General features: G+C 39.9%; 1 protein-coding gene across 4 annotated transcripts in view; it reads left to right on the forward strand.

Annotated features, from left to right (window-relative positions):
- PLCB1 (phospholipase C beta 1) overlaps nucleotides 1-22,390 on the forward strand; it is a 405,252-nt gene that overhangs the window by 232,475 nt on the left and 150,387 nt on the right. For all 4 annotated transcript variants that reach the window (XM_068414808.1, XM_068414791.1, XM_068414782.1 and 1 more), the window contains exons 4-5: nucleotides 11,587-11,727; nucleotides 18,459-18,538. In XM_068414808.1, the coding sequence (XP_068270909.1) occupies nucleotides 11,587-11,727; nucleotides 18,459-18,538 (221 nt within the window). The remainder of the gene's footprint in view (nucleotides 1-11,586; nucleotides 11,728-18,458; nucleotides 18,539-22,390) is intronic.

The following is a 22,390-nucleotide window of genomic DNA, read 5'->3' on the forward strand; positions in this document are numbered from 1 at the left end:
TTCATTGTTTTCTCTCTCTCCTCAGCCAAAAAAAACATATTTGTAGTTCTTACTCATACTCCTTGTAGATTTTACTTCTTTTTTTCAGTAGTCATGTTGTCTTCTAAAACAGGAATCTGTTTCTAGTCTTTTTCCTGTTGGTTACTGATATTAAAAGTTAAAATGTACTTACAGAAGATCATCCTCTCTGGAGTAAATTGAAGCCAACCAGCTTTTAAAAAGCAATCTTAACTAATTTGGTTTTATTATACATTACTTTCTCTCTCTTAACTTTACCATCCGAAGCAGTGGCATCTGCTGTATGATTTTGCCATGTGGCTTTTTAGCTGATTTTATGGTTGTAGTTATATTTTCAGAGTCAAGGCACAAGTGTGCTAATGAGCACTCCCTTGCCTTTGTGGTACCCCAGCTCCGATTCCCATTGAGCTGGACAGTCACCATGAGCCAGACAACTCTGTTGAGATCTGCAGGAAATACGTTCAGCTGTGCTGGCTAATTTTGCAGCAATTTTCAAATGTCAAGAGTCTAAATATATTTCTTCTTCTGAATTATTGTTACTGATATATAATAAGATGTAGTGAAGGTTTTGTGACAAGTGACAGTGCATGAGAACTTGTCGTTGGCAGTCAGATGTGCCATTGAGAGTCTGTTGAAAGCTTGTGGTCTGATTTGCAGGAGCTGAGTACCTGGTACAGTCCAGGAGGGAAAAAAATACAACTGTTGCTGCATCATCATTGAAATGGTTTATTTTTCTTTGCTATACTGCAAATGAGTCTCCTAGAATTAAATACTTAAAGGTAATGGGAATAGTGGGTTTTTGCAATAATTAAAATCAGGTAAATTGAAACCTTTACCAGTAAGCATCCCGTATGACTTTGTGATTGAAAAATTTATAGCAAAACGTGTCTCAGTAACAGGTAAGATAGAACAAAATAACGCTAGCATGGCCAAGCAGGATATCTTTTGTTTTCTTCTTTTTTTCTCCTGATGAGTGTGACTGATATGTTGCAGTAATAAACAGCTCATTAGTCAGATGTTTTCAGTTACAGCTTTCTGTGTTTCTTCTATTATTTTTATACGGGCTGGATAGTTGGTGCATTCAGCGTTACAGACCGTCTGGATGCACATACTGCCACCACCTAAGAATATGCATTAAAATGCAAGTGATTGTACTCCAGCCCTTACGGAGCACTCCAAAAAGCATAGCAGGCTTTTTGCAATACCTCTCATTCAGCTCATTCCAAGCATCTTAGATTTTTACAAACGATGTATAAATGAATAGCTGATTGTACCTCCACCTCTGAAGTGACCCCGTTAAAATAACTCTACACAGCAATTCAGAATTGGAAGAACAATGCTTCGAGATTTATAGATAAGTGAAAATTAAGCTGCTGTTCCAGTTATTCCTGCCCTTATGTGCTGTGCAACCTGCTGTAGAAATCATTTCGTTTGAAGACTTTTTATGGTTCCAATAGTCTCATACAGACCAAAGAAAATGAGTTAACAAAAGTAACACGAAAATGAGAGAAGTTTCTTTTCTCTGCTATCTCTTCATCTCTTCATTTAAAATTATATTGAAGAAAATCTCAAAGTATTTCAAGAAAGGAGAAGCAGTGAAAGGAAATGTGTGTGCTTAAAGGTCATTTTTAAAATAATGAACCATCTGCAGCTAATAAAAATTGATAGAAATGCTAGTGAGTTAGAAAACATCTAGAGGAAGATTGTGTATGGTTGTAGCTTCTAGGTATTTAACCTTTTTTAAATTGTCATTTAAATTAAGATGTACACCGTGAGATATAAAGTACTTCTGTGTTAATCACAACCCCACAAACAAAAGGACTGAAAAAATGCCACATTTGATCTGATTTTACTTAGATGGTTTATACTGTCACTTGTTTTTTGTTAGAACATACAGTCTTGCAACCAATTTAAAACTTAAATATCATGAACCTAAAAAAAAAAGTCTGAGAAATATGGACATTAGGAAGGAGAACTGAACAAATATGCAGGCTGAATATTTGCTTAATGTTCTGTCATGAGAGCATGAGAGACCCAGGGAAGCTGGATATGGATCACTTGAACTGTGAGAAAGGTCAGAAAAAGAGGAATGAGGTGGCCCTGGTTTTGTCTCCAGGCTTTTCCTTAGCACATACAATCATTCTCTTCATATTTTGTATAAAATCCTGTTTTCACCATATAGGGCATTGCAGCTGACATCATTTGGGTATATCCCTCCCTTTCCCCCAGAAGTCAATCTGGTTTTGTACTGTAAGGAGAAATTGCATCTGCGGCAAAGCTGGTGCTTTGCTATCTATCAGTAAGTGCATAGTGTTGTCTCCGGCAAGTTCTTGTAAAACAAGCGGTCACATCTGGTACAGAAATCATGGTGGTGTACAAAATTGTAGGTTGGAAGGGACCTCTCAGCCTTGCTCTCCAGCACACCAGCTGCTCCCTGCAGCTTGGTGTCATCTGCGAGCTTGCTGCGGATGCGTTCTGTCCCCTTGACCTGGTTGCCGACATAATACTCAACATTTTTTTGGAGGTGTCCATAAGTATTATGAAAATAACATGTTTTTAAATATCCAATATCTTGTTGTGTGGTTGTTGTAGAAAGTCAACATGAAATCGCTGAATTCATCTCTCATTTTCAAAACTCATTTTTAGGATTATATTTGGAAATTAGTATTGACACAGTCCTCTCCTTTCCAAAGTTAAATATCATATACAAGTATAGATTTGCTCACCTCTTATTTCTCTACCAAAGAAAAGTATGTTTTATCCAGGCACATAGTCTCTCTTCCTCAAAAGTTTTACATCATAGAAAAAGCAGTAGCTTTATTACTCTTTGCAACCTGTTTCTAGTAAACTTGATGTATTGATGTCCTTACTTCAAGCATGGAATTGGATTAGGCTATTTTGGGAAAAACAATTGTTGTTCTGGAATAAGTGTTTCACAGGGAGAGTTAATCAGGATTGGCTGTTTGATGTATGATTTACGGTATCCTTTCATCCCTGATAATTTCCTCTGGGAAAATTGAACGGTATAATGGGCTGTTAAAAACTACCCTGAAAGCAATGGGGGGTGGAACCTTTAAAAACTGGGATAAGCATCTGGCACAAGCTACCTGGTTAGTTAACACCAGGGGATCTATCAATCGAGCTGGCCCTGCTCAGTCAGACCTTCTACATACAGTAGAAGGAGATAAAGTCCCGGTGGTGCATGAAAGGAATCTATTGGGAAAAACTGTCTGGATTCTTCCTGTAACGGGCAAAGGTAAACCCATTCGTGGGATTGCTTTTGCTCAGGGACCTGGATGTACTTGGTGGGTGATGTTGCAAGATGGTGAAGTCTGATGTGTCCCTGAAGGTGATCTGATTCTGGGTGAGACTACTTAATTCTGAACTGTATGTTGTTGCTGCATAAGTGTCTTTCAGGTTAAGACAGTGGTGATGAGACCGGAGCTAGCTTCATCAAGTGGCGTCCAGTAACCTCCTCGAGTCTGACATCTTTAACCTGCAACCCGTGGGCACGAACCATGACAAAGAGAGACTGCTAGCCAGAAAGACTGCTGAGAGACTGCTAACCAGATGGAAACCCACAATCCTGAACCAAATGAACTCGATGGACTTTTTGCATAAAGATGAATCATAAACTAGTGATATGTATATCTATATTTGAAAATGAAAAGGTAGTGGTGATCTGAGTATGACATGAATGGTATGGAATAAGGGGTGGAATGTCCTGGTTTGGCCCAAACCAGGCCAATTAGTCTTAGAGAAACCAAGGTCACTGCTAAATTCCTCACTGCTTACGAGTGAAGAGCCGAAGGGGGTTGTACCTGCAGGGAGGAGTGGACGGGGCAGGTGACCCAGGATTGACCGGCAAGGTATTCCATCCCATACATGTCATTCTCACTTTCCTGCTTATCACTAACCCACTGCCTCCTGGAGGTGGGGCCCAGGAGGGAGGGGCCCTCCTGTCTCCCACTGATTGGTACCAGCTTTGCCAATTCTCCAGTTAAAAGCCTGCAGGTGTGATGGCAGGGGGGCTTTTGCATTTTGCCCTCTGTCTGTGCTGGGTGGAGCTACTGCATTTTCCCCTCTGCCCATGCTGGGGGAGCAACTCTGCCTGAGGAGAATTTCCAAGCTCTCAATCTTGGCTTTGTATATATTTGTATATATTTGATTATTTCTATTATTATTGTTATTATATTCTTTTTCATTACTATAGTTTATTAAAACTGTTTTAACTTTCCAACCCATAAGTCTCTCTCCCTTTTCCCTTTCCCTTGTGGGGGGGGAAAGGGTTAACAGAGAGCATCTGCCACCTGGTTAATAGCTAGCCCAGCTTTAAACCGTGACAGGGACAAATAGCCCTTGGATTTTAGTTGTATCTGAGGCATTCGGTATCGCTGCAGGAATCAAGCAAGATCTGTCCTAGGAGTCAGTGGATGTTTCTGATTTTCTTCCCCAGAGACTGACTCCGTCTAAAGCATTTCTGCCTCCTCTTACTTAATATAGTGATATACTCTAGAAATATTCCACCCTATTAACTGAGCAGATGGTCACCTTATGACCAGTTTAGATTACTGGGAGTCATTTTGTAAGAAACATCCTTTGGTTTTGTACACAGTGGCTTAGTTTGCACAAAAATGGTATCTTGAAGACTTGAGTGTTTAAATAAGGTACTGGCTCTATTTCTGTGCATAGGTCGCTATGGTGATACCATGCAAAATTTGGAATCCATTCTGAAACCCTAGAAATTAGAAAAAAAAATCAAAGAATAAGTATTTGCAAATATTTTGGTCATATATTGATCGATGCACTTTTGTGAAATTATGAAGACATATTTGTACTAAAAGCCAATAGTACTGTTTTTATCTTTATTGGGCTAAATGTATTTCTGGTTTAATGACAGTGCATTTGTTAAGAATAGCTTGATGATATAAATGAATATATTTAAATATCAAACTTCCTGTGAATTCTGAGTAATAATAGAAAAGAGGGTTTGGAGAACACTGTTTTGAGTATCTTTGATGTAGTAATTGGAGTATATTCATTTCACATGACTGTCGTTAGGGAAGACAGACAAAATCCTGTCATTGATTTTTGTAGGTGTGATTCCCATGTATGGACGTTCTCTTTAATCAGTGAAAGGGATTGCTGAGAGAGAAACTATTGATAGTTTTGACTTTGGTCTCAACAAAGGAAGGAGAGAGAGAAGAAACACAACATTTCTTTGAAGGATGAGTCTGTCAATCCACTTGATGGGAAGTTGCTAGTCCTGTACTGTTGCTAGGTGATGTGTGACAGGGTATTTGAACCAGCTCTGAAGTCTGTGTCAGGGTTGTTAACAGTAAATTTAATCCAGTTTGCAAGAGCATTTTGTTTCTGAGGGTCACTCCGGTGCACTGCAGCAGTTGGCAGCTGCCTAAGAGGCAATGCAGAGTGTTGGTCGCTTTGCAAGGAGCGTATTTGGGGTGTGACACTTGCTGTGGGATTGTCTCACCTCCAGAAGTTAGCCATCTCCTGTAAACGGCTTACACCTGCACCTCATGTGCTCACTAGGCAGAGAACAGACTGCCAGGTGGGTAATTTGTTCCTCCGTGACACAGGTGGGGAAATACCTGCCTAGGGAGGTGCTTTACTTCGTGCTTGGCTGGAGATGCAGATGGAGTGACTGGACAAGATGAGACACTTAACCTGTAGAAACAAAGATAAGAAACAACTCTCAAGTATCATCATGGACTCAAGAAGTCTTGCAGACCAGAACTGTGTGCTTTAGCTACTACAGATGGTACAAAATCACTTAAACAGGGTATTAGAAAGTAATTCCTACCCTGGTTTGGCCTTCTGTGCTGGGCAGCTTGCACTGCGGAGTTCAGTTGGATCATGTCGGCAGAGTCGGGGCCTGGGAAGTTTGCTGAAGTCCTTAGCTAGCCATAGGAGTAAGTGGTCTGATTTTAAGAGAAACTTAGTGTTTCTTATTTATGCTGCCCTAGTACAGCTGGTTCCCTGGTGCTTAAAGTGTTAAGATCTGATATTTTGAAATCTCAGTCAAATATATGAAATATACATGCGCTATATATATGTATGCATATACATTTTTGTTGATAAACACTGCGATAAGGCATTCCTGAAGATAAGACTTTGTTCTATTTGAAGAAAGTCTGTGGGAGTTTTGCCTTCACCAGAGTCACAATGTCAGGTCCTATTTTAGCAAGGTTCTTCATTTAATTTAAGCACAAACTTATGTATTTCCTGGAAAACTCTTTGCATATGTAGCTATGTAATTACACTTCTTTACCCCCATCTCCCCTCTCCTGGGATACATAAAGAGCTAGAAAAATATAAATGCAGTTTTGAATGCTTGGAAATCTTACTCTGATGAGCACGGAACTAAGATTAAAGCCTGTTGCCAGTTTTGTTTCAAACCTCTCCAGTCTTGAAGTTATCAGGACACAAATGTAACATTTTGGGATTGTGATACAGAGTCTAGGGAATTCTGAAGTGCCCGCATAGCTATATAATATAGTTTAAAAGTCTACAACAAAAGGTATGGTTCTGTCCGAGAAACTTTTAATTCATTGAATACAGTGTTTTAAAGTAAGGAACATGGCATATTTTTAGTACCAGAAACAGAAAGCATTTGGAAATTGCAAGTCAGGTTGACAGAAGTCCTGAAAATAGCTGGTAAACACTGAATTTGTGTATAGGGTTTGGTGGGGGTTCATTTTGGGTTAGTTTTTTTTTTTTAGACATCTAGTTTTTGGAGGCTTTGGGATGCCTTTCATACCTACAGCTGCAGTAGGACTCAAGTATTTAACTGACATCTTAAAGACAGCATTTCACTGCATGAGGTGCATAAGAAAATGGTTTCAGTTGCCAGCTGTTTGGGGCAGGGAGTGTATGGCATTTTGCATGCACCAGAGTGAATGTTGTATAGATAATGTACTACACACAGCATGTAGTCTATACGTGTAGTGTTAGCCTATAGTGACTCCTTTAGATTGTTGGCATTGTAAGTTAATGACTTCAAACACCAAAAAATTTCCTGTAGTACTTTAATTGCACAACTGTTCTAGCAACCCAGAAGTTCTGGCTGAGCCTTTGATAATCATCCAGTCTGGCCATCGCATTGTCTGTAACTATTAAACCCGAAGGAAAATCTTTAGCATCAGACAGATTCTTTTACTGTTTACTGCAGGTCTGGGATCGGAGGCAGCTGCTCTCAGAGATGGTGCCGCAGCTTTGAGAAGCATTAGTAACAAAAGGTGGTGTGTTCCATCTGAGGTGAAACCTTGGCTGACCTGCTGCCTCTTGAGGAGTTTAAATCAGTGTTTGAGTTTTACTGAAGTGCATGGCAGCCTTTGATATATATGGATGGAAATGTATTAAAAAAACATTAAATTTTCGCAGACAGATGGTGTGTTGCAAGTGTTCAGAAAAAAGTTTAAAGAGCTGGAGATACTATTAAAAGATGTTATGGCATTTACTGTAATGTGCAGAGCACACATTAATTGGGATCTCAGTGTTAAGAGCTACATTTTGATAACACCAGCCACAGCTGAAAGCAGTCTTTGTGGAGATTGTCATTAATGTGGCTGAATAGTCTCTTTAAGTTTACATTATTTTTACAATTCCCAGCAAAAGGAAAATACCACAGGAGAAAGTTTTGGAAGTCTGATTGAAATCTATTTTTATCCATCTGTCTACAGGATCCTGGTTTCTAACAAAAGATTGTTATTCAGCATTTATTCATGAATGTTGTAGGAATTCAATAGGCTTTTTTTTTTATGTTTCTGGCTTATTTTTTCTATTTTCTATTTCTGTTTCAGATTGATTTAAGGTGTATTTTCTCTTGATAGTTTTGTCAAGACAGCAGAACCAAATAGGGGAAGGGCTTTGTGCCAAATGAGCAGATAGTTCTCTGGCCAACTCTTGTCTCAATTTGACATGGTTAATCTTATTTTTAACGGATTCTAAAGCTGTTTGTGCTGCCAGTACCATCCTTGTCACCTCCTCTGTATTTGCCTGCTCACAATTCGCATCTCCCTCCGGGAATCTGTCAACCCTTTAACCACAGAGGTGTCCCCTCAGAAACGCTGGCTTTCCTGACCTGGTTTCAGGGCAAGTCTTCAGGCAGCTCAAGTCCTTGAGCTGAAGCTCCTGTTAGACTTTAGTGGAAGGGGAAAAAGCAAGATGACACCTAGACCCTCTGAGTAAAACGGGCAAAAGGATCAAAGCAGACTTAAATCATTGTGCTACAAAGGGAACTTTGACAAGTCAGGTGGGCACAGTCAATAGCCTGCTGTTTATTGAGCATCCCATGGACGTGTTCCCTAAGATGGTAGAGCTTCAGTAGCTCAGGTGTTAAAAAATGACTATAATCAGTATTCAGTACGCATAAATCTTCTGAATATCTCTCAATGAGCTCAATAAGTTCATAATAAGGCCCCAGTCTAGCAAAGAGCTTATGCTGAAAACCAGTCTGTCTGCTCATGAGCCAGTATATCAAATGCAGCTTCAAACAGCAGCAGACTTTCAGTCTCGTTCCCCAAAATGGAATTATCAAAATCAAAATAATCCGATTTACATAAAAGAAGCTAAATTTAGTCTTGCTGTTTGGTTTTTTAACATGTGCTTTCCTATCCTCTCCACAGGAGAACTTGCTGACATTTTAGAAAGGGCTTTGATTCATAGAGCTGCGATAGTTTTCAAGATTCTAATAAAGGATGTTTGCTCATCTCCTTAGTAGTCTTTGCAGCTATGTGTGGTAATAAGGGAGCAGAGCTGTTCATGAGGAATGTGAAGAGCTGACTGTGCTTTGGCATCTAAATTTGAGAACTTCAGGTCTAAGGACCAAATAATATGACGTAGATCATCAGCTAAGGGCAAGTTGTCACTGACAAGTGGAAATGCATCTGTCACCCTTAAAGGGCAAATACACCCATGCAGGGCTCAAAAAAGGCATGAATCCTGTTAATATCAAAATTACTCTCTTTCACTGAACTTATAGTAAAAATATCTATTGTGAGTCTGTGGAGCACATTGCAGGTTACACTGAGACAGCCCAGGATATGCAGTGGATGCTCTTTATTAATAGGTGATGGATGGCGGCCAGAGAATGTATTGCTGTAAGGGACTGTGTGCTTCAAACTGTGTTAGACACGTCGTAAACAGAATAGAAGAATTCAGCATTTTACTCATCCAAACCCGGCAACCCAAAGAGGAGGGTCTGTGTAATTTGTTGCCTTTAAAACCTGGAGAAAAATCCTGTGATTTGGAAGACCAAATCCATACTCGCATTGCCTGATAGGCCAGTTACTCTGCACTTCTAAAGACTTTACTGAGCCAGTCCCAGATGACTTCTTTTTTGATGAATTTGCTTTGGAAGAACACCCCATTTCAAATATGTTTCTTTTTTATTCTGTGATGCATGACTAATGCGTATCTTAGACTAACTAGAGTATGATCCATCATAGAGACATCCTATAGCTGACTATAAATACAAAGGAAAAAGGTTCTTCTTTCTTCTTTTGTTGATATGATTGCAGTTCATCATCAAGAGTGAAACTGTGGGCAAGAGGTTCAGCCAGGGAAAGGAATGACAAATATGTGAAAGAGAATAAAACTGGGTAGACAACCCTGTTCAGTTTGAGTTCATAAAGAATGATGCTCTGCTCAGACAGGCCCTTTAGCAGAAGCATTTATCAGTCTGATTTTGGGTTTGAAATGGGAGAGAGTAAAAAGCAGATGAGTTCTTATCTCCCAGAGAAATTAAACAAAGCTTTGTAACATTCAGCCTGTAACTAAAAGAGAACGTGACCCATCAGTAATACAGCCACTAACCTAGCATCTTCAGGGCATTTCTCTAGCTTTTCTCCTAGATGTAAGTTATGCAATTTCTTTGTCTTTTTCCTTCAAATCCTTATCCCTGGAATGCAGCTACTATTTTTATATCCCTCTTCTGGTTTTCTTTTACGTGAAAGCCTGTCATTAACTTGTTTACCCATGAAATCATCTTTGTCGCAGAGCACAATCATATTCCTTCTTTACAGAGCCCTCAAATAGGATTATTCTGTCTGTTTTCCTGCAACATTTGCCATCATACCCGTTGTTTAATGAGGCTCAGCAGTTTATGATAGACAGCCTTGTACTGTCTTCCCAGTTAATACGCCATACTTCAAAATGCTCTCCTAAACCTTGTGAAGTCTTTGGTGAACATATGCATAACTCATTGCCTGCAAGCAGATATGATACCAATCAGGAGATGCCCTTCAGACTGAGGTCTTGTTGATGCAGGATTTCCTGCAAGATCCATGAAAATGGCCCTTTTTAATCATCTTAAGCTTATCGTCCTGTTATACTAAATTTAATTTATATCAGTCAGGGGAGATTTAGATTCTTAATTCAAAAGTTATTAAATATTAAGTAGTACCATAAACACTAAACATATGCAGACAGTGGGGGAAGAAGGTTTGTGTGAGAGTGAAATGTAAACTGCGGTATGTATTTGTGTCAGTTTTGAAATAATTTGATCTCTACACAGAATCTGTCGTCCCACAGTGATACAATTTACTGACCATTTTTTAATATTTGTACTAGACTGAAAGATCTTGCCTTTTAGGAAACCTGAGCTTTCATGTTATACTGGCCCTATCCAAAGATTGTATTCAGTCATGCGGGGCTTCTTTTCATCTATCTTTACCTTTATGAACTTCATCTTGAGACCAAGGATCAAGCAGTTTTCTTAGTTTGAAAAACACTGAGTGCATTTCTTGGAAATGCTGCAGCCTAATAGAAACTACTAGAGTTAGAAAATAACTTGACGTTTTTTCTCACGTGCTTATGCTACCAATGAAGTTGAGGTTCAGGATATTGTTAGCTGATAAAAATCATTGAATGTATCTTTCCTTCACAGAAATGTTCTGTAGTCATTTCTATATTGGATATAAACCTGGAAAAAAAGACTAAAAAGTAAATATAAATGCAGTATATCTCATAATTTAAATAATACATGTCCTTTTGAACATGAAGAAGAAAGAGGAGGGCATCACCAAAATTCCATTATTCATTTCGTAGTGTTTAAGACAGTTAATTCCAGTCAGTCTTCTTAATTACTTAGGAAAAATACGTTCTCATTTTGAGCTTTATCTAAAGTCATAGAATGACAGAATGAATGATGAGTCCGTTAAAATCACAGAGAATCTCTCTGTTGAGGCCAGTAGCCCCTGGACAGATTGTGTTATTTTGATAAGGAAAACAGTTTACGTATGATTAACTTCTGAGGTAAAATAACTGAGAATAGGAATGTGCAGCCGTCAAGTGGACAGCTTTTAGTCTGTACTGTACCGATACAGAGCCCAAAGGTGCTGAAGGATTTACAGTAGCGATTTTCTTTTTATTCTGGGTTAATAACTTAAATATTTTGATGGATAATTAACCACATCAGAACCTAGTGCCTTCCTGTTTAAAATGTTCAAAATAACACGTTTTCAAAATGTACTTGCAAAAATATTCACCTCTTTTAGTATAAATATTTGCAGAAGATTTTAAACTATTTTGTGTTGTGTTTACCTGCAGGATCCAAAACTGCGTGAACTGTTGGATGCTGGGAACATAGGAGGTCGACTGGAAAGTCGAATGATAACTGTTGTCTATGGTCCAGATCTGGTCAATATATCGTACTTGAACTTGGTGGCATTCCAAGAGGATATAGCAAAGGTAATATACATTTGTCTGTGTCACATAAAATTAAAATGTTTTTAAAGTATTGTTTTGAGATACGGATAAATGAGATAAAAGTGGAGATTGCTATGAAATGAACCTCAGTTCTGCTATAGAGCTGTGCTGCTCAATACCAAAGAAGAAATGTGCAATCATTTTTTTTCTGGGAGTTAATTGCATAAATTTCCCCCCCCCCAATATGTGTAGTTATCTTCAGAACGTTGCTTGTAAAGCCCAAATAAGCATTGTGAAAATAATGGTACACGCAAATTTTTGCTCAGCAATAAGATGTGTACTGTGACTCTCCAAGCACATATCAACATCTTTCAGTAGTTGTCACCCTTTTATGCTTGTTCTAAGTGTGTGTGAATTATGGATCATCTATGAGAACAAAGTTTGTGAACAGCTGACTTTTTAACGTTGACCTCTATCAGAGGAGCAGGAATCTACAGCTCTACCTTGTATATTCAAGTATGGCAGCAGTCAGACACGTAATTTACCTTGCACACATGACCATTTCTGTTTGTGTTCAAAGGTTAATTTTAAGCATTGCATTTTGTCTGCTGATAGCCCTTGATAAGAATTATGCAGTCAACGTCATTACCTTAGCAAAGTATTTTTTCCATGCAGGTATACAGTCCCTTCATTTCTGTCCAACACACCACGTAAAACACAATTGTGTGTGACAAGCAAGTTATGATTGATATTAGTACGTGTTTTAGGTTTTTTTTTCCTTCTTCCAATTTCTGTATGACTCAATTGTGTTTAATGAAGTGGGAGCTTTTTGTTTTATCTGTTTCAAATTGACATTCACAAACTACTCCTCTTTCCACTTCCATTCATGTAGATAGACTGATGACAGCCTGCAGATAACCACACGCAGAGCACACTTTCATGTGGTTTGCATCCTCGAGTTCACTAGATTGCGCTAAATAGATAATTTCTCTGTAGACTGCTGTTACTTAACAATAGTAAGGAGTTATTTTGTCACCTCACAGGCAACAAGGGTGGTCAGAGCAGGTTAAAAAAGGTCATAGGATGAAAGCCTTAACCTGGGAGGATAGAGTTTTGCTTGTCAGGCTTCTGTCTCTGCTGACCTTCATTAGCTGATTGGTCACTTTGGCAAAAAAACAATTTCCACTGTTACTTTGTTATGAAAGAATAGAAACAAAAGGAGTTTGTGGTGGTCCATGGGCTGCTGAGTGGGAAGTGCTGTCCTCAGACTTGAAAACGCACAGCTATACTCTACGGGGGTGGTTAAGAAATCTTAGCACTGCAAAAGGAAAGTGAGTGAAACAACTCTTTAGGAAAAAAAACCTAAGTGTATGATGGAAAATGAAAAGGTATGCTAAAGCTTTACCAGCAAAAATTGTTAGCCCTTACCAAGGAAGAGGGAAAAATCACCTGAGTCAGCAGCATATGTTTTTCTTTTTCGCTTTCCTGTCTAGCCAGCAATCAGTGAACCATAATCTATTTGCTAAAACAGTGCAGAAATTGGTATTTTAGGGTCATTTTCTTTTTGATAATGGAACCTTAAAATACAGTAGATAAAATGTTTTAGAGAAGCTTGGCTGCTCTAAATCCTAAATAACTCCTACGATGTGAGTAACTAAGAATCTAAGTCTTCCTTGTTATTTGTAAATGCAGTAGACCAAATAAATTCGTGTTTTATCAGTCAGGCACTGTGGCCTGGGGATGGGATTTTCAGAGCATTGCAGATTAGCTGGGCTTGCTTGGAAATCATGCTAAATATCCTGATTGTTTCAATGAGAACAGAGTTTGATCACTGCTGAATTCTTTCTTTTTTAACATGTTTTCCAACTTTATATGAACCAGACCACAGAATCTGGTCCTTATCTCCAGGATCCATGTAGTGACTCAGAGAAGTCGTTATAAATAAGCACATCAGGCACAGATCATCTCTCCAGGGAGCTCGGAGAAGGCATGTAAATACAAGAAGTTTTCAACGTCACACATGCAAATTTTGACCCTTCCTCTCGCTGATGTTCCAGGGAAAGCAAGTGCCAATGAAAAACGCCACCACCTTTCCCTTTTCAGTGCATGAATATTTGTTGGATTAACCCTTCATTTGTGAACCCTTATTTTTCGAATTGCATGACAAGTATTGATCACTCCTCCCATGGAGGAGAAAGACAAAATAAACTGTAATGGTCTTAGTGAGGCAATTAAAATTATTCAATTATGGGGTTTTCTTCGTTTGTGGAAGGCTTCCTATTCTGCTACAAACTCTGTTCATCACATCCACTGCCAAGCTGTGGGAAAATGATGAAAATATGAGCCTTGGGCTATTCAGCTTGCTTGAAGTGAACTAAATACAGAGCTAGAAATGATGATGTAGTTGCAATGTACTGTTTCCTCCAGGAGAAAGTAACTAATGTTTAAAGTACATTAGTGATGAGCTGAAGGGCACTGAGGAGCTGGTTTGTTCAAAGAATGCAGCTTGAAATTCATTAGGTAATGGTCTAAAAGGCAGATTTCTAGACACCTCTTGATGATGAAGTAGCACTGAGACGGCGCTTGCATGTTTTCAAACAGGTGTGTCTGTCTTGGGATAGAATTTGTGAGCATCCACAAACACGGCGCTGCAGAAGCCAGGACAGAGAAAGGCATTTGTTCTCAAACCCTATTCCGAGCAGATGCTCTTTTTCACCATTCCCAACATGAAGAAGTACAACCTGTGAACCTCTGCCTCCTCTACAGTATTTCATTCTCTTCCCAAATCCAGTTCCCCAAACTTCCAAAGTGAACATGCCATCTTTCCCATCTCTTTCCTCTCGCTCTCATTTGTGCCTCTCATGCCAACTCTGTTCTCACCACACTAGTCCATCCTGGCCATACAGACCTCTATCCAGAGCCCAAGGAAATCTGTTTCTCCTCAGTTTGATGAGCTCTGGATCAGATCCATCACTAAGAGCTGATGAATTCCTCCATAAGTAAAATGGCGTAGTCAAAGAAGATTTGCAAGTTGTGCTATACTATGCTTTCCAGCATGCATCTTTATTTTTCCAGCTTCTTAGGCATATTTAAGAGCTTGATCAGTATAATAAAATGGTAAAACAAACCATATCAATTCATGTCCATTTGATTTTTTTTTTTTAAAATAAAATGCATAAGGATGCCAAAAGTGTAGAATTTCAGCAGCTTGCTTTGTTAACCTCCCACCAAAAACAAATGTGCGAGAAACATTGCCTTCACACGTAGTCAGTTCTGATTTGAAGGAAGTGTTTTCAAGAATGCGTGCTGTCTTTTCTTATGAAAAAAGTCTCATCTCTTCTGTTGAGATAAATGTCTTACAGTATGTATCCTGATGCATGTAATAGAGGAGAGAAATTACTTCACTGAGCAACAGATTTCCAAATGAACTGCTGCTTATATGCTACCTGCCAAAGCGCAGAACAGCTAAATAATTTGTTAGTAAAGTTCACAGGAATGATATAAATATGAATTTGTGTAACAGGGCGTAGCCAAGAGGAGATTGAGTTCAGGGAGCTCTTATCATGATGGATGTGACTTGCTTGGAGCTGAATGTTGGAAGGCTGGGTTCTTCCGCTACCAAACGGGATCAGAGGCTTCCAGTCTGCAAACCGTTTGTTGGCACTAGTACAGTTCTATTTCAAAATACCCAGATTTATATTTTCTTTTTGTATTGCATCTGTAAAGGAGTCTGCAGCTACCGCAGTGATCCAGAGGCTGTTATAACCTTTCTGCAGTAGGCTGTTTTCTTTCTACACATAACAGCTTTCTACCCTGCGGAGCGTTCTCACTGAACGCTGCCTTCTGGAATCGCTGCTGCTGGTAAAGACGGCTGCAGAGTGCATCACGCATGGAGTTAGAGGGTGAGCTTTACTCTGTACCGTGCAGCAAAACCAAGGAAACGGAGCCATTTGGTAGCTAAAGGAGCGAGACGCATCTTGGCTCACAGCTTGATATAAGCCCATCAAAGTCAGTCCAAAGCATCTCCTTTATTTCTTCAGGTCTGTGCTCAGGGCTGTTGTTTCCCCTCCTGCTGAGAGTTCAGACCACTGACTGGAAAGATGATTTGATCCTTGGCATAGTTTCTGATCTTTGTTTTTTGGCTACACCTCCGTGGTGGCTGGAATGAAGACCCTAAAATGGGAGAGACGACGAGCAAGTATCGCTTGTGACTTGTTGACTTGGCACGTGCATGGTTAGAAATGGCTCAGCCTGCAGGTAGCCCTTAGAATATTTGGCAAGAGCAATGTGATAGCTCTGAAGAGCCAGGAAAAGCTAGCAAAGGAACATGGCAAGGCTGTTTTTATAAATAATGCTTGTGACAGGCACATAATAACTGAGTTCCCCTTACATTCCTGTTGACAAGCACTCAGACAAAGAGAAGGAAGAGCTGGGGTGTGGGATACTCCTGAAGTGCCCTACTTTTTTTATACAAAATTCTTCAGTTTTGAGCCCAGCAGAACCAGTGAGATCAAAACAAAGTCTATCAAGATCTGTTAAAAGCCAACGTATTTTCAATTTCCAAATCATATTTTATGTTGCCATTAGAGAAGTTTTAAGTGCTATTATTAGTGCCTAAGCAAAGCAGTGTTTACAAGATGAGCCTATTTTGAGCCTGGAAAACTGAGTTGCCAAGAAGGAAGAAAAAAACCACTGCACTTAATAGCGCTTTCTGTTCCAAGAGTTACAGCAAAGCAGCGGTGGGTGTTGCTAATGAACCCAACTCCTTCTCTTGTTCTTTCTCACACCCCTGGTTTTTTTTTCAAATTAGACCTAAGAAGGAAAAACAAGTAAAGAAAAAAAAATGGAAGTGGTCACGAGAGGTGGAGGGGGAGGACTATCTCAGCAGCAGTGGTTTGCCTCCAGAACAACAAGTCTGTGTCTGAAGGAGGAAGGTTTCTCTGCCAGAAATACCAGTCATGGGGAGGTGCATTGTCTCAGCTGCTTAGGGGTGAGGTTGTAAATGGGGTGGTCTTAAGGATCTGGTAGCTGAAGGATATCAAAGGCCCATGTAACAGTAGGCGTATAGGTAGCCTTATCTCTTCCTCGCTGGGAACAACTGTGTGAAACCGGTTTCAGGAACAAGATCTGATAACTTTAGGGAACAAATCTTAGCATATTATACAAATAGAAAAAAAGATAACTTCTGAACCTCACAAGTAGATCACCTGGTCACGCAGAAGCTTGAGGCTTTTTAGGTAAAACAGGCTCATAAGCTCCAAGGTGACATGGCAACATTTGTTTCATTGGAAGTCAGTGGTGCTCTTCATCATTATCAATTTTTGTCAGAATGAAACCACCTTTTTTTTTTGTATTTTTCCTCAAGACAAAGAACCACCAAGGAGAGGGAATACCTCCAAAGAGTATGCATCTGGGAGGGTGTGTGGTGATGGGAATTTTGGACCTGGACTGATACTAAAGGAAACTCAATTTTAGTTTCAAAGAAAACTCAGAAAACTCCATAACTTTAAAAAAAATCACATTGTTTACAAAAGCATTGTTTATTTTCGTTCCTTTCTTTTAAAGGGGTGAAACAAAGCCAATCCAAAACCATGCAGTTGTGATTAAAAAGGATTGCAATTAAAGATTGTAAATAAGCACCAAGTTAGGAAGGAAAAAGGCACTGAAGTTGTCGATGAAAAGCTGTAGGAGAGACCTGCAAGGGAGGAGAGCGACAGGATGAGCAGGGAGAGTCTAAACTTAAGGTTGTAATCGTGGATCAGCCTTGCTGTGAACCCGGGATAGGACGGTACCTAAGGAAGGACTTCAGCAACGTGCGTAGAAATGAGAAAAAAAAGTCAGGAAGATAAAGGGAGGAGAAAAGTGAGGGAGAGCCATGGGAAGAGCAGTGCCTGCAGGTGGGGATGGGAGGTGTCTTGTGAGCAGCTGGAGGACATGTCTTCCCTACGTCAGGGTAGCAAGAGGGAAAAATAATTTAGCGAGGGGTAGGACCACAGCGTAAGGCTGTATGGTAGGGGGAAGAGGAGCTTTTCTGTGGAGGAGTTGCATCTTCCTCCCAGTATATCAGAATAATTTAAACTTCTTCCTATATATTTCTACTGGTTTGGGTTTTTTAAGCGTGTTTCTTATGTTGGCTGATAAGATCTTAGAGTCAGTACTTATGGTTCTTAATTCGATATCCACCATAAAAGGTAAGGCGTGATATTTATTGTCTGAACTACTTCATGACCTGTGGAGAGAGTGATGCGGAGGCTCTCACCACAAACTCTTACAAGAGGGGACATCAGAGCAAGAGACTTATTATGGTATGGTCTGTATCCCACCCTGTCGGGTCTGTCTGTATTCAGAGGCCTTTAAGCCCATTTCAGCTTCATTTTACGTGAATGGTGGTAAGGGGCTCCTTTTTTTAATCCTTAATATGTCAACCAGAACGGTGTCCAACACGCAAGAAAACTTATTTTTGTGGAGTATTTATTTTGCATCTCCCACAAACTTGTGTGTGCTTTGCACCAGACATTTATCCATGTGATTTTTTTTTTCTCCTAATACACTGGAATAAGGTATTTTTAAAAAAAAATATTTGTAAGAGTCTTTGTTTTTTGCAGCATAAAAAAATCGGGTCTCACAGATGAGGAAGGAAGTTGTAATTGGAAAAATCATGTTCAGGCTTTAATTAGGCACTTTTTACCAACGATGTAATTTTCGAAAATATTTTGCATTGTGTAAGCAAACATCTAAACTAAGCCTCATTTAATCAAATTTTGTCCCCCTAGGAATGGTCAGATGAAGTGTTCAGTTTGGCAACAAATTTGTTGGCGCAGAACATGTCAAGGGACGCGTTTCTGGAAAAAGCGTAAGTGGCCGTAGCATTTAATGCTGTGGGTGTTGCTCTTTTCTCTGCGTCATTTTCCTCTTTTCTTGTTAGTCACATTGTCATCTATTGTTTCTGCTTTGACGAGTTGTCACTTTTGTAAACACAGGCTGTCCTTTCTCATGGTTTTAAAAAGCCTGTTATCTAAACGTCATTTAAACAAAAATCTTGTTAGGGTTCTTCTTGCAAACTACTAAGTCGTAGCAAAAAAAAAAAAAAAAAGGAATTAAATGCTATTTTCCCCTTGTACACCAAAGTAGTAGCGTCAGCTGTAGTCTGAAGCTCTCCATTTAAAATGAAAGAATATTCTAGACTGATCTGCTTCTGCTTTATTTTCCCTTTCTTCTGTTATTGATCAAAAAATGAGAAAAGCAAGAAGTCTGTTTTCCTCAGTCTAATCTCTCTGGTTTTCACATGATTCAGAAGGAAGCTGTGAATCCGTTCATCTAGATTGCTTTGCACAGTGCACAGATTCTGAGTTGCTTTCAACAAAGTAGAAAAGCTGTTTATGAGAACGTTTGGGGTGTAAAAACACACCTCTGAAAGGAAAGAGAACTAAACCTGAGATTAGTGATTCTCAACTGGATGATAAGTGCATGTGCTGAGAGAGTTTTGGATAAGTGATGGTGTTGTGAACAGTATGGCAAAGCCTACCAGGTAGGGATGGTAATGAACGGGGGTGCTTGGTGGCCTTTTGGGGTTCTACAAGGGAAGATATACCCTCGCTATGGCTTGGCTGGTTAAATTCAGCTTTGTGTCTCCCCTAAACACCGTTCAGTTTCTGCTCACAGACAGACGCTTAGTCCAGCTAAATACCAAGCTGGGTCTTAGGTTCTAAAACTTGCCTCCATCCAAGAAGCAAGTTAACCCACCCTGTTTCTGGTCTTGCTAAGTCTGTGCATGCCTAATTTCATTAGATGCCCCCATATTTAGTCAGAAGGTTCCCAGATGCTTAACTTTAATCCCATATACATATCCATAGGTGCCTGTTCTGTGTCTGTGTGTGTGTTTCCTTCTCATAGTGTTCGTTGTGGTGCAGCTGAAGTCCACAGAAATTCTTGCAGAAACTTTGAAGGTTGGACGTTGCAGGAAGTACAGCTGTGTGTCTGATAATGCTGTGTTGGGACAGCAGTGGTGTATTAGGCAAACAAAATCCCAAATGGATGGAAACATTTAACATTTCTTATTGGCTCTGCATGTTGACAGTAGAGAAAGCACTGTGCTAACCTGAGCAGACCCAGGTGTGAGAGCAAGAGCAGAGATGACTTCCTTCAGCTCCATAGGTTGTAGATGAGTTACAGGAGTGATTTGATATTACAGAATCACAGAATCACAGAATGTTAGGGATTGGAAGGGACCTCAAAAGATCATCTAGTCCAATCCCCCTGCCGGAGCAGGATTGCCTAGACCATATCACACAGGAACGCGTCCAGGCGGGTTTTGAATGTCTCCAGAGAAGGAGACTCCACAACCTCTCTGGGCAGCCTGTTCCATGCCCCTTGCCATTCAGATCTCCAGGTGGCCAGTGGACTTTGCTGACAGGTCTGTAATGGGGAGCATTGTGCCTCTACCTAGTGGGCGTTTGCATATCAGATTCCAAGGAGAAACATGTTTTCATACAGTATAGTAGAGCAGTCTTATTTGGAGCCATTTTTCTGTGGTTGTTCAAGCAATATTAATTAAAAATGAAGTCACTGGACACATTGTGTAGATTCAGTAGCAGACAAGCATGGCATTTCGGTGTCTTTTTCTTCTTCCACTAATTAATAAATCACTTGGGAACGGTAAGGTTTCCAGGGTCCTCTGCACAGATGCCAAATCAGAGTCACTTAAGAAATCTTTTACTTTGAAGATTAAAAATATTTCCCCATTATAATTACTGTACTAAGCAAAGGGTTGGTTGCAGTCCTATCAGAACCCTTTTGTTGAGATAGAAAAGCAAATTGCATTAAAGCAGAATTAAAAAGTTTTTTTTCTTTGTGGCATTCAGTCCCTTGCAGCATTGGAAGTGCAATAATAAACAACTTGAGCTGTTCTCCTGTGGTTTGATCAGATGAGAAAAATAGAGTTAAGTTGGGAGCAGAGGTGGTTAATAAAAACTGCCATTTTGATTATAAAGTGCTCATTCTTCTGTTGTAGCCATGCAGTGTATTTTTGTGTTGGGGTGCAAAACTGGATGGTGGAGTACATTAGCCCTGAGATACTGTGCAGTGCAGTAAGGAGCAATGGGTAACTCTGCGGTGGGAACCTTGGGTCAGCGTTAGGTCCGAAGTTTGTCATTCTTGGAGTCAGCACTGCACTGCTGAAATGAGTCCGTTCAGCTGCTACCAATGGGGGCTATCTCCTAGCGAGCTTTTTAGCAGGAATAACATGCTTGGTTTTCTTAGATGGATGGATAACGGCTGAAGGGGAAAAATAGTGTCTCACGTGTAACAAAGAATTTTTTGGGGAAAAAAGGTGGCAAGTCCTGGTGCGTTTGTTCTTCAGACAGACGTTTTTAGTTTAACTGACGTTCAGAATCCTCCCTCCCCTCCCATTTTCTTTTATTTCTAGCTTTCTTGCCTGCAGAGGAAAACATTAAATGTGACCAGAATATACTCAAAATAAAAGAAACCTTTTTTTTTACTAACCGCTGTGTTGATTTTTATTTTTTTTTTTTAAATCTAGTTCAATGGAGGGAGAATGAGGGCAGAGGGGATAATATTTTTGTTTGGTGACAAAGTAGCACAAGAGATTTCATTTTCCAGGAGATGCATGTGAAAATGTTCCTGTCCTATTTAGGAGTATTAGCACGTACTCCGTTTTTGAAGCGGTCGCTAATGGCATTTTCAAAGTTTATTAGAACCATGCAGTTTCTTTTTCTTCTGGTAGGCCAGTGAGTAAAGTGAAAAAGTTTAAAAAATAAATAAAATAATCCTCTGAAGTACTTAAGTGTTGCCACATTTTTCACCAGATCACATTACTGCAAAATGCATTTATAGTTTTAATTGTATTTGAGTGGAAGAGACGAAGCTCTCAAAAAGTCGTGCTCTTCACAGGCTGCTGCTGGTAGACATTATGCTGGTACCTAGTAGTCCTCACATACCAGGAGCATCATCAGACAGCAGCTGTAGGCCCAACCACTTCTCATTAAAGCTACTGGATGACTCCTGTTTCAGTAGGCTTTGAGTCAGTATGTTGGAAGGTTTTGACGAAGATACATCCTCATCCTGCTGCCTTAATGAGCATGCAAGAGAAGTCACAGGTCCTGAGATACTGAGATTCTCTAAATACTCAGTTCAAAAGCTGGATAATTGTCTGCCTGTAGATGGTTTCAGTGTGTAATTTTTGTATTGCTTCATACTGGAAATGTCTTGGGCTTGCCCAGGGCTGCTAAGTATACTGACACTCTTGCTGGTGCAGAGATATTTCAGTGATTTGAATGCCAACGATTTGACTTCCTTCCAGCTGAGGAGTGACAACATTTAAGGTCAAATGGAGAAGCCTTCACAGCTGTGTGATGGGGAGGGCTTAGGGAGGCAGGGATGGTGGTATGCAACATCCAGGGATGGTTTCAGCCCCTGGAAGAGGAGGAGTATAGCCACCTTTCCAGTCTGTGTGCCACAATTCAGTCTGCTGATAGACTGGCAGGCAGCCTGGGTGAGAAGGAGCTTGGAGGGATAATAAATCTGTGCATTAGTGGTATTTGCAATATCCTGTTGCAAGACAGGTGGTATTTGACACTACAGGTGCATCACTGTTGATGGAAAAGGTATTCACTGATTAGTGGTATCCCAACAGGTTTTCATATTGGGCAAAAGAGATGAGTGGAACTTGCCACATGATCAGAACAAT

This window comes from Nyctibius grandis, chromosome 1, assembly GCF_013368605.1.
Source record: "Nyctibius grandis isolate bNycGra1 chromosome 1, bNycGra1.pri, whole genome shotgun sequence".
In the NCBI taxonomy this organism is placed as follows: domain Eukaryota; kingdom Metazoa; phylum Chordata; class Aves; order Nyctibiiformes; family Nyctibiidae; genus Nyctibius; species Nyctibius grandis.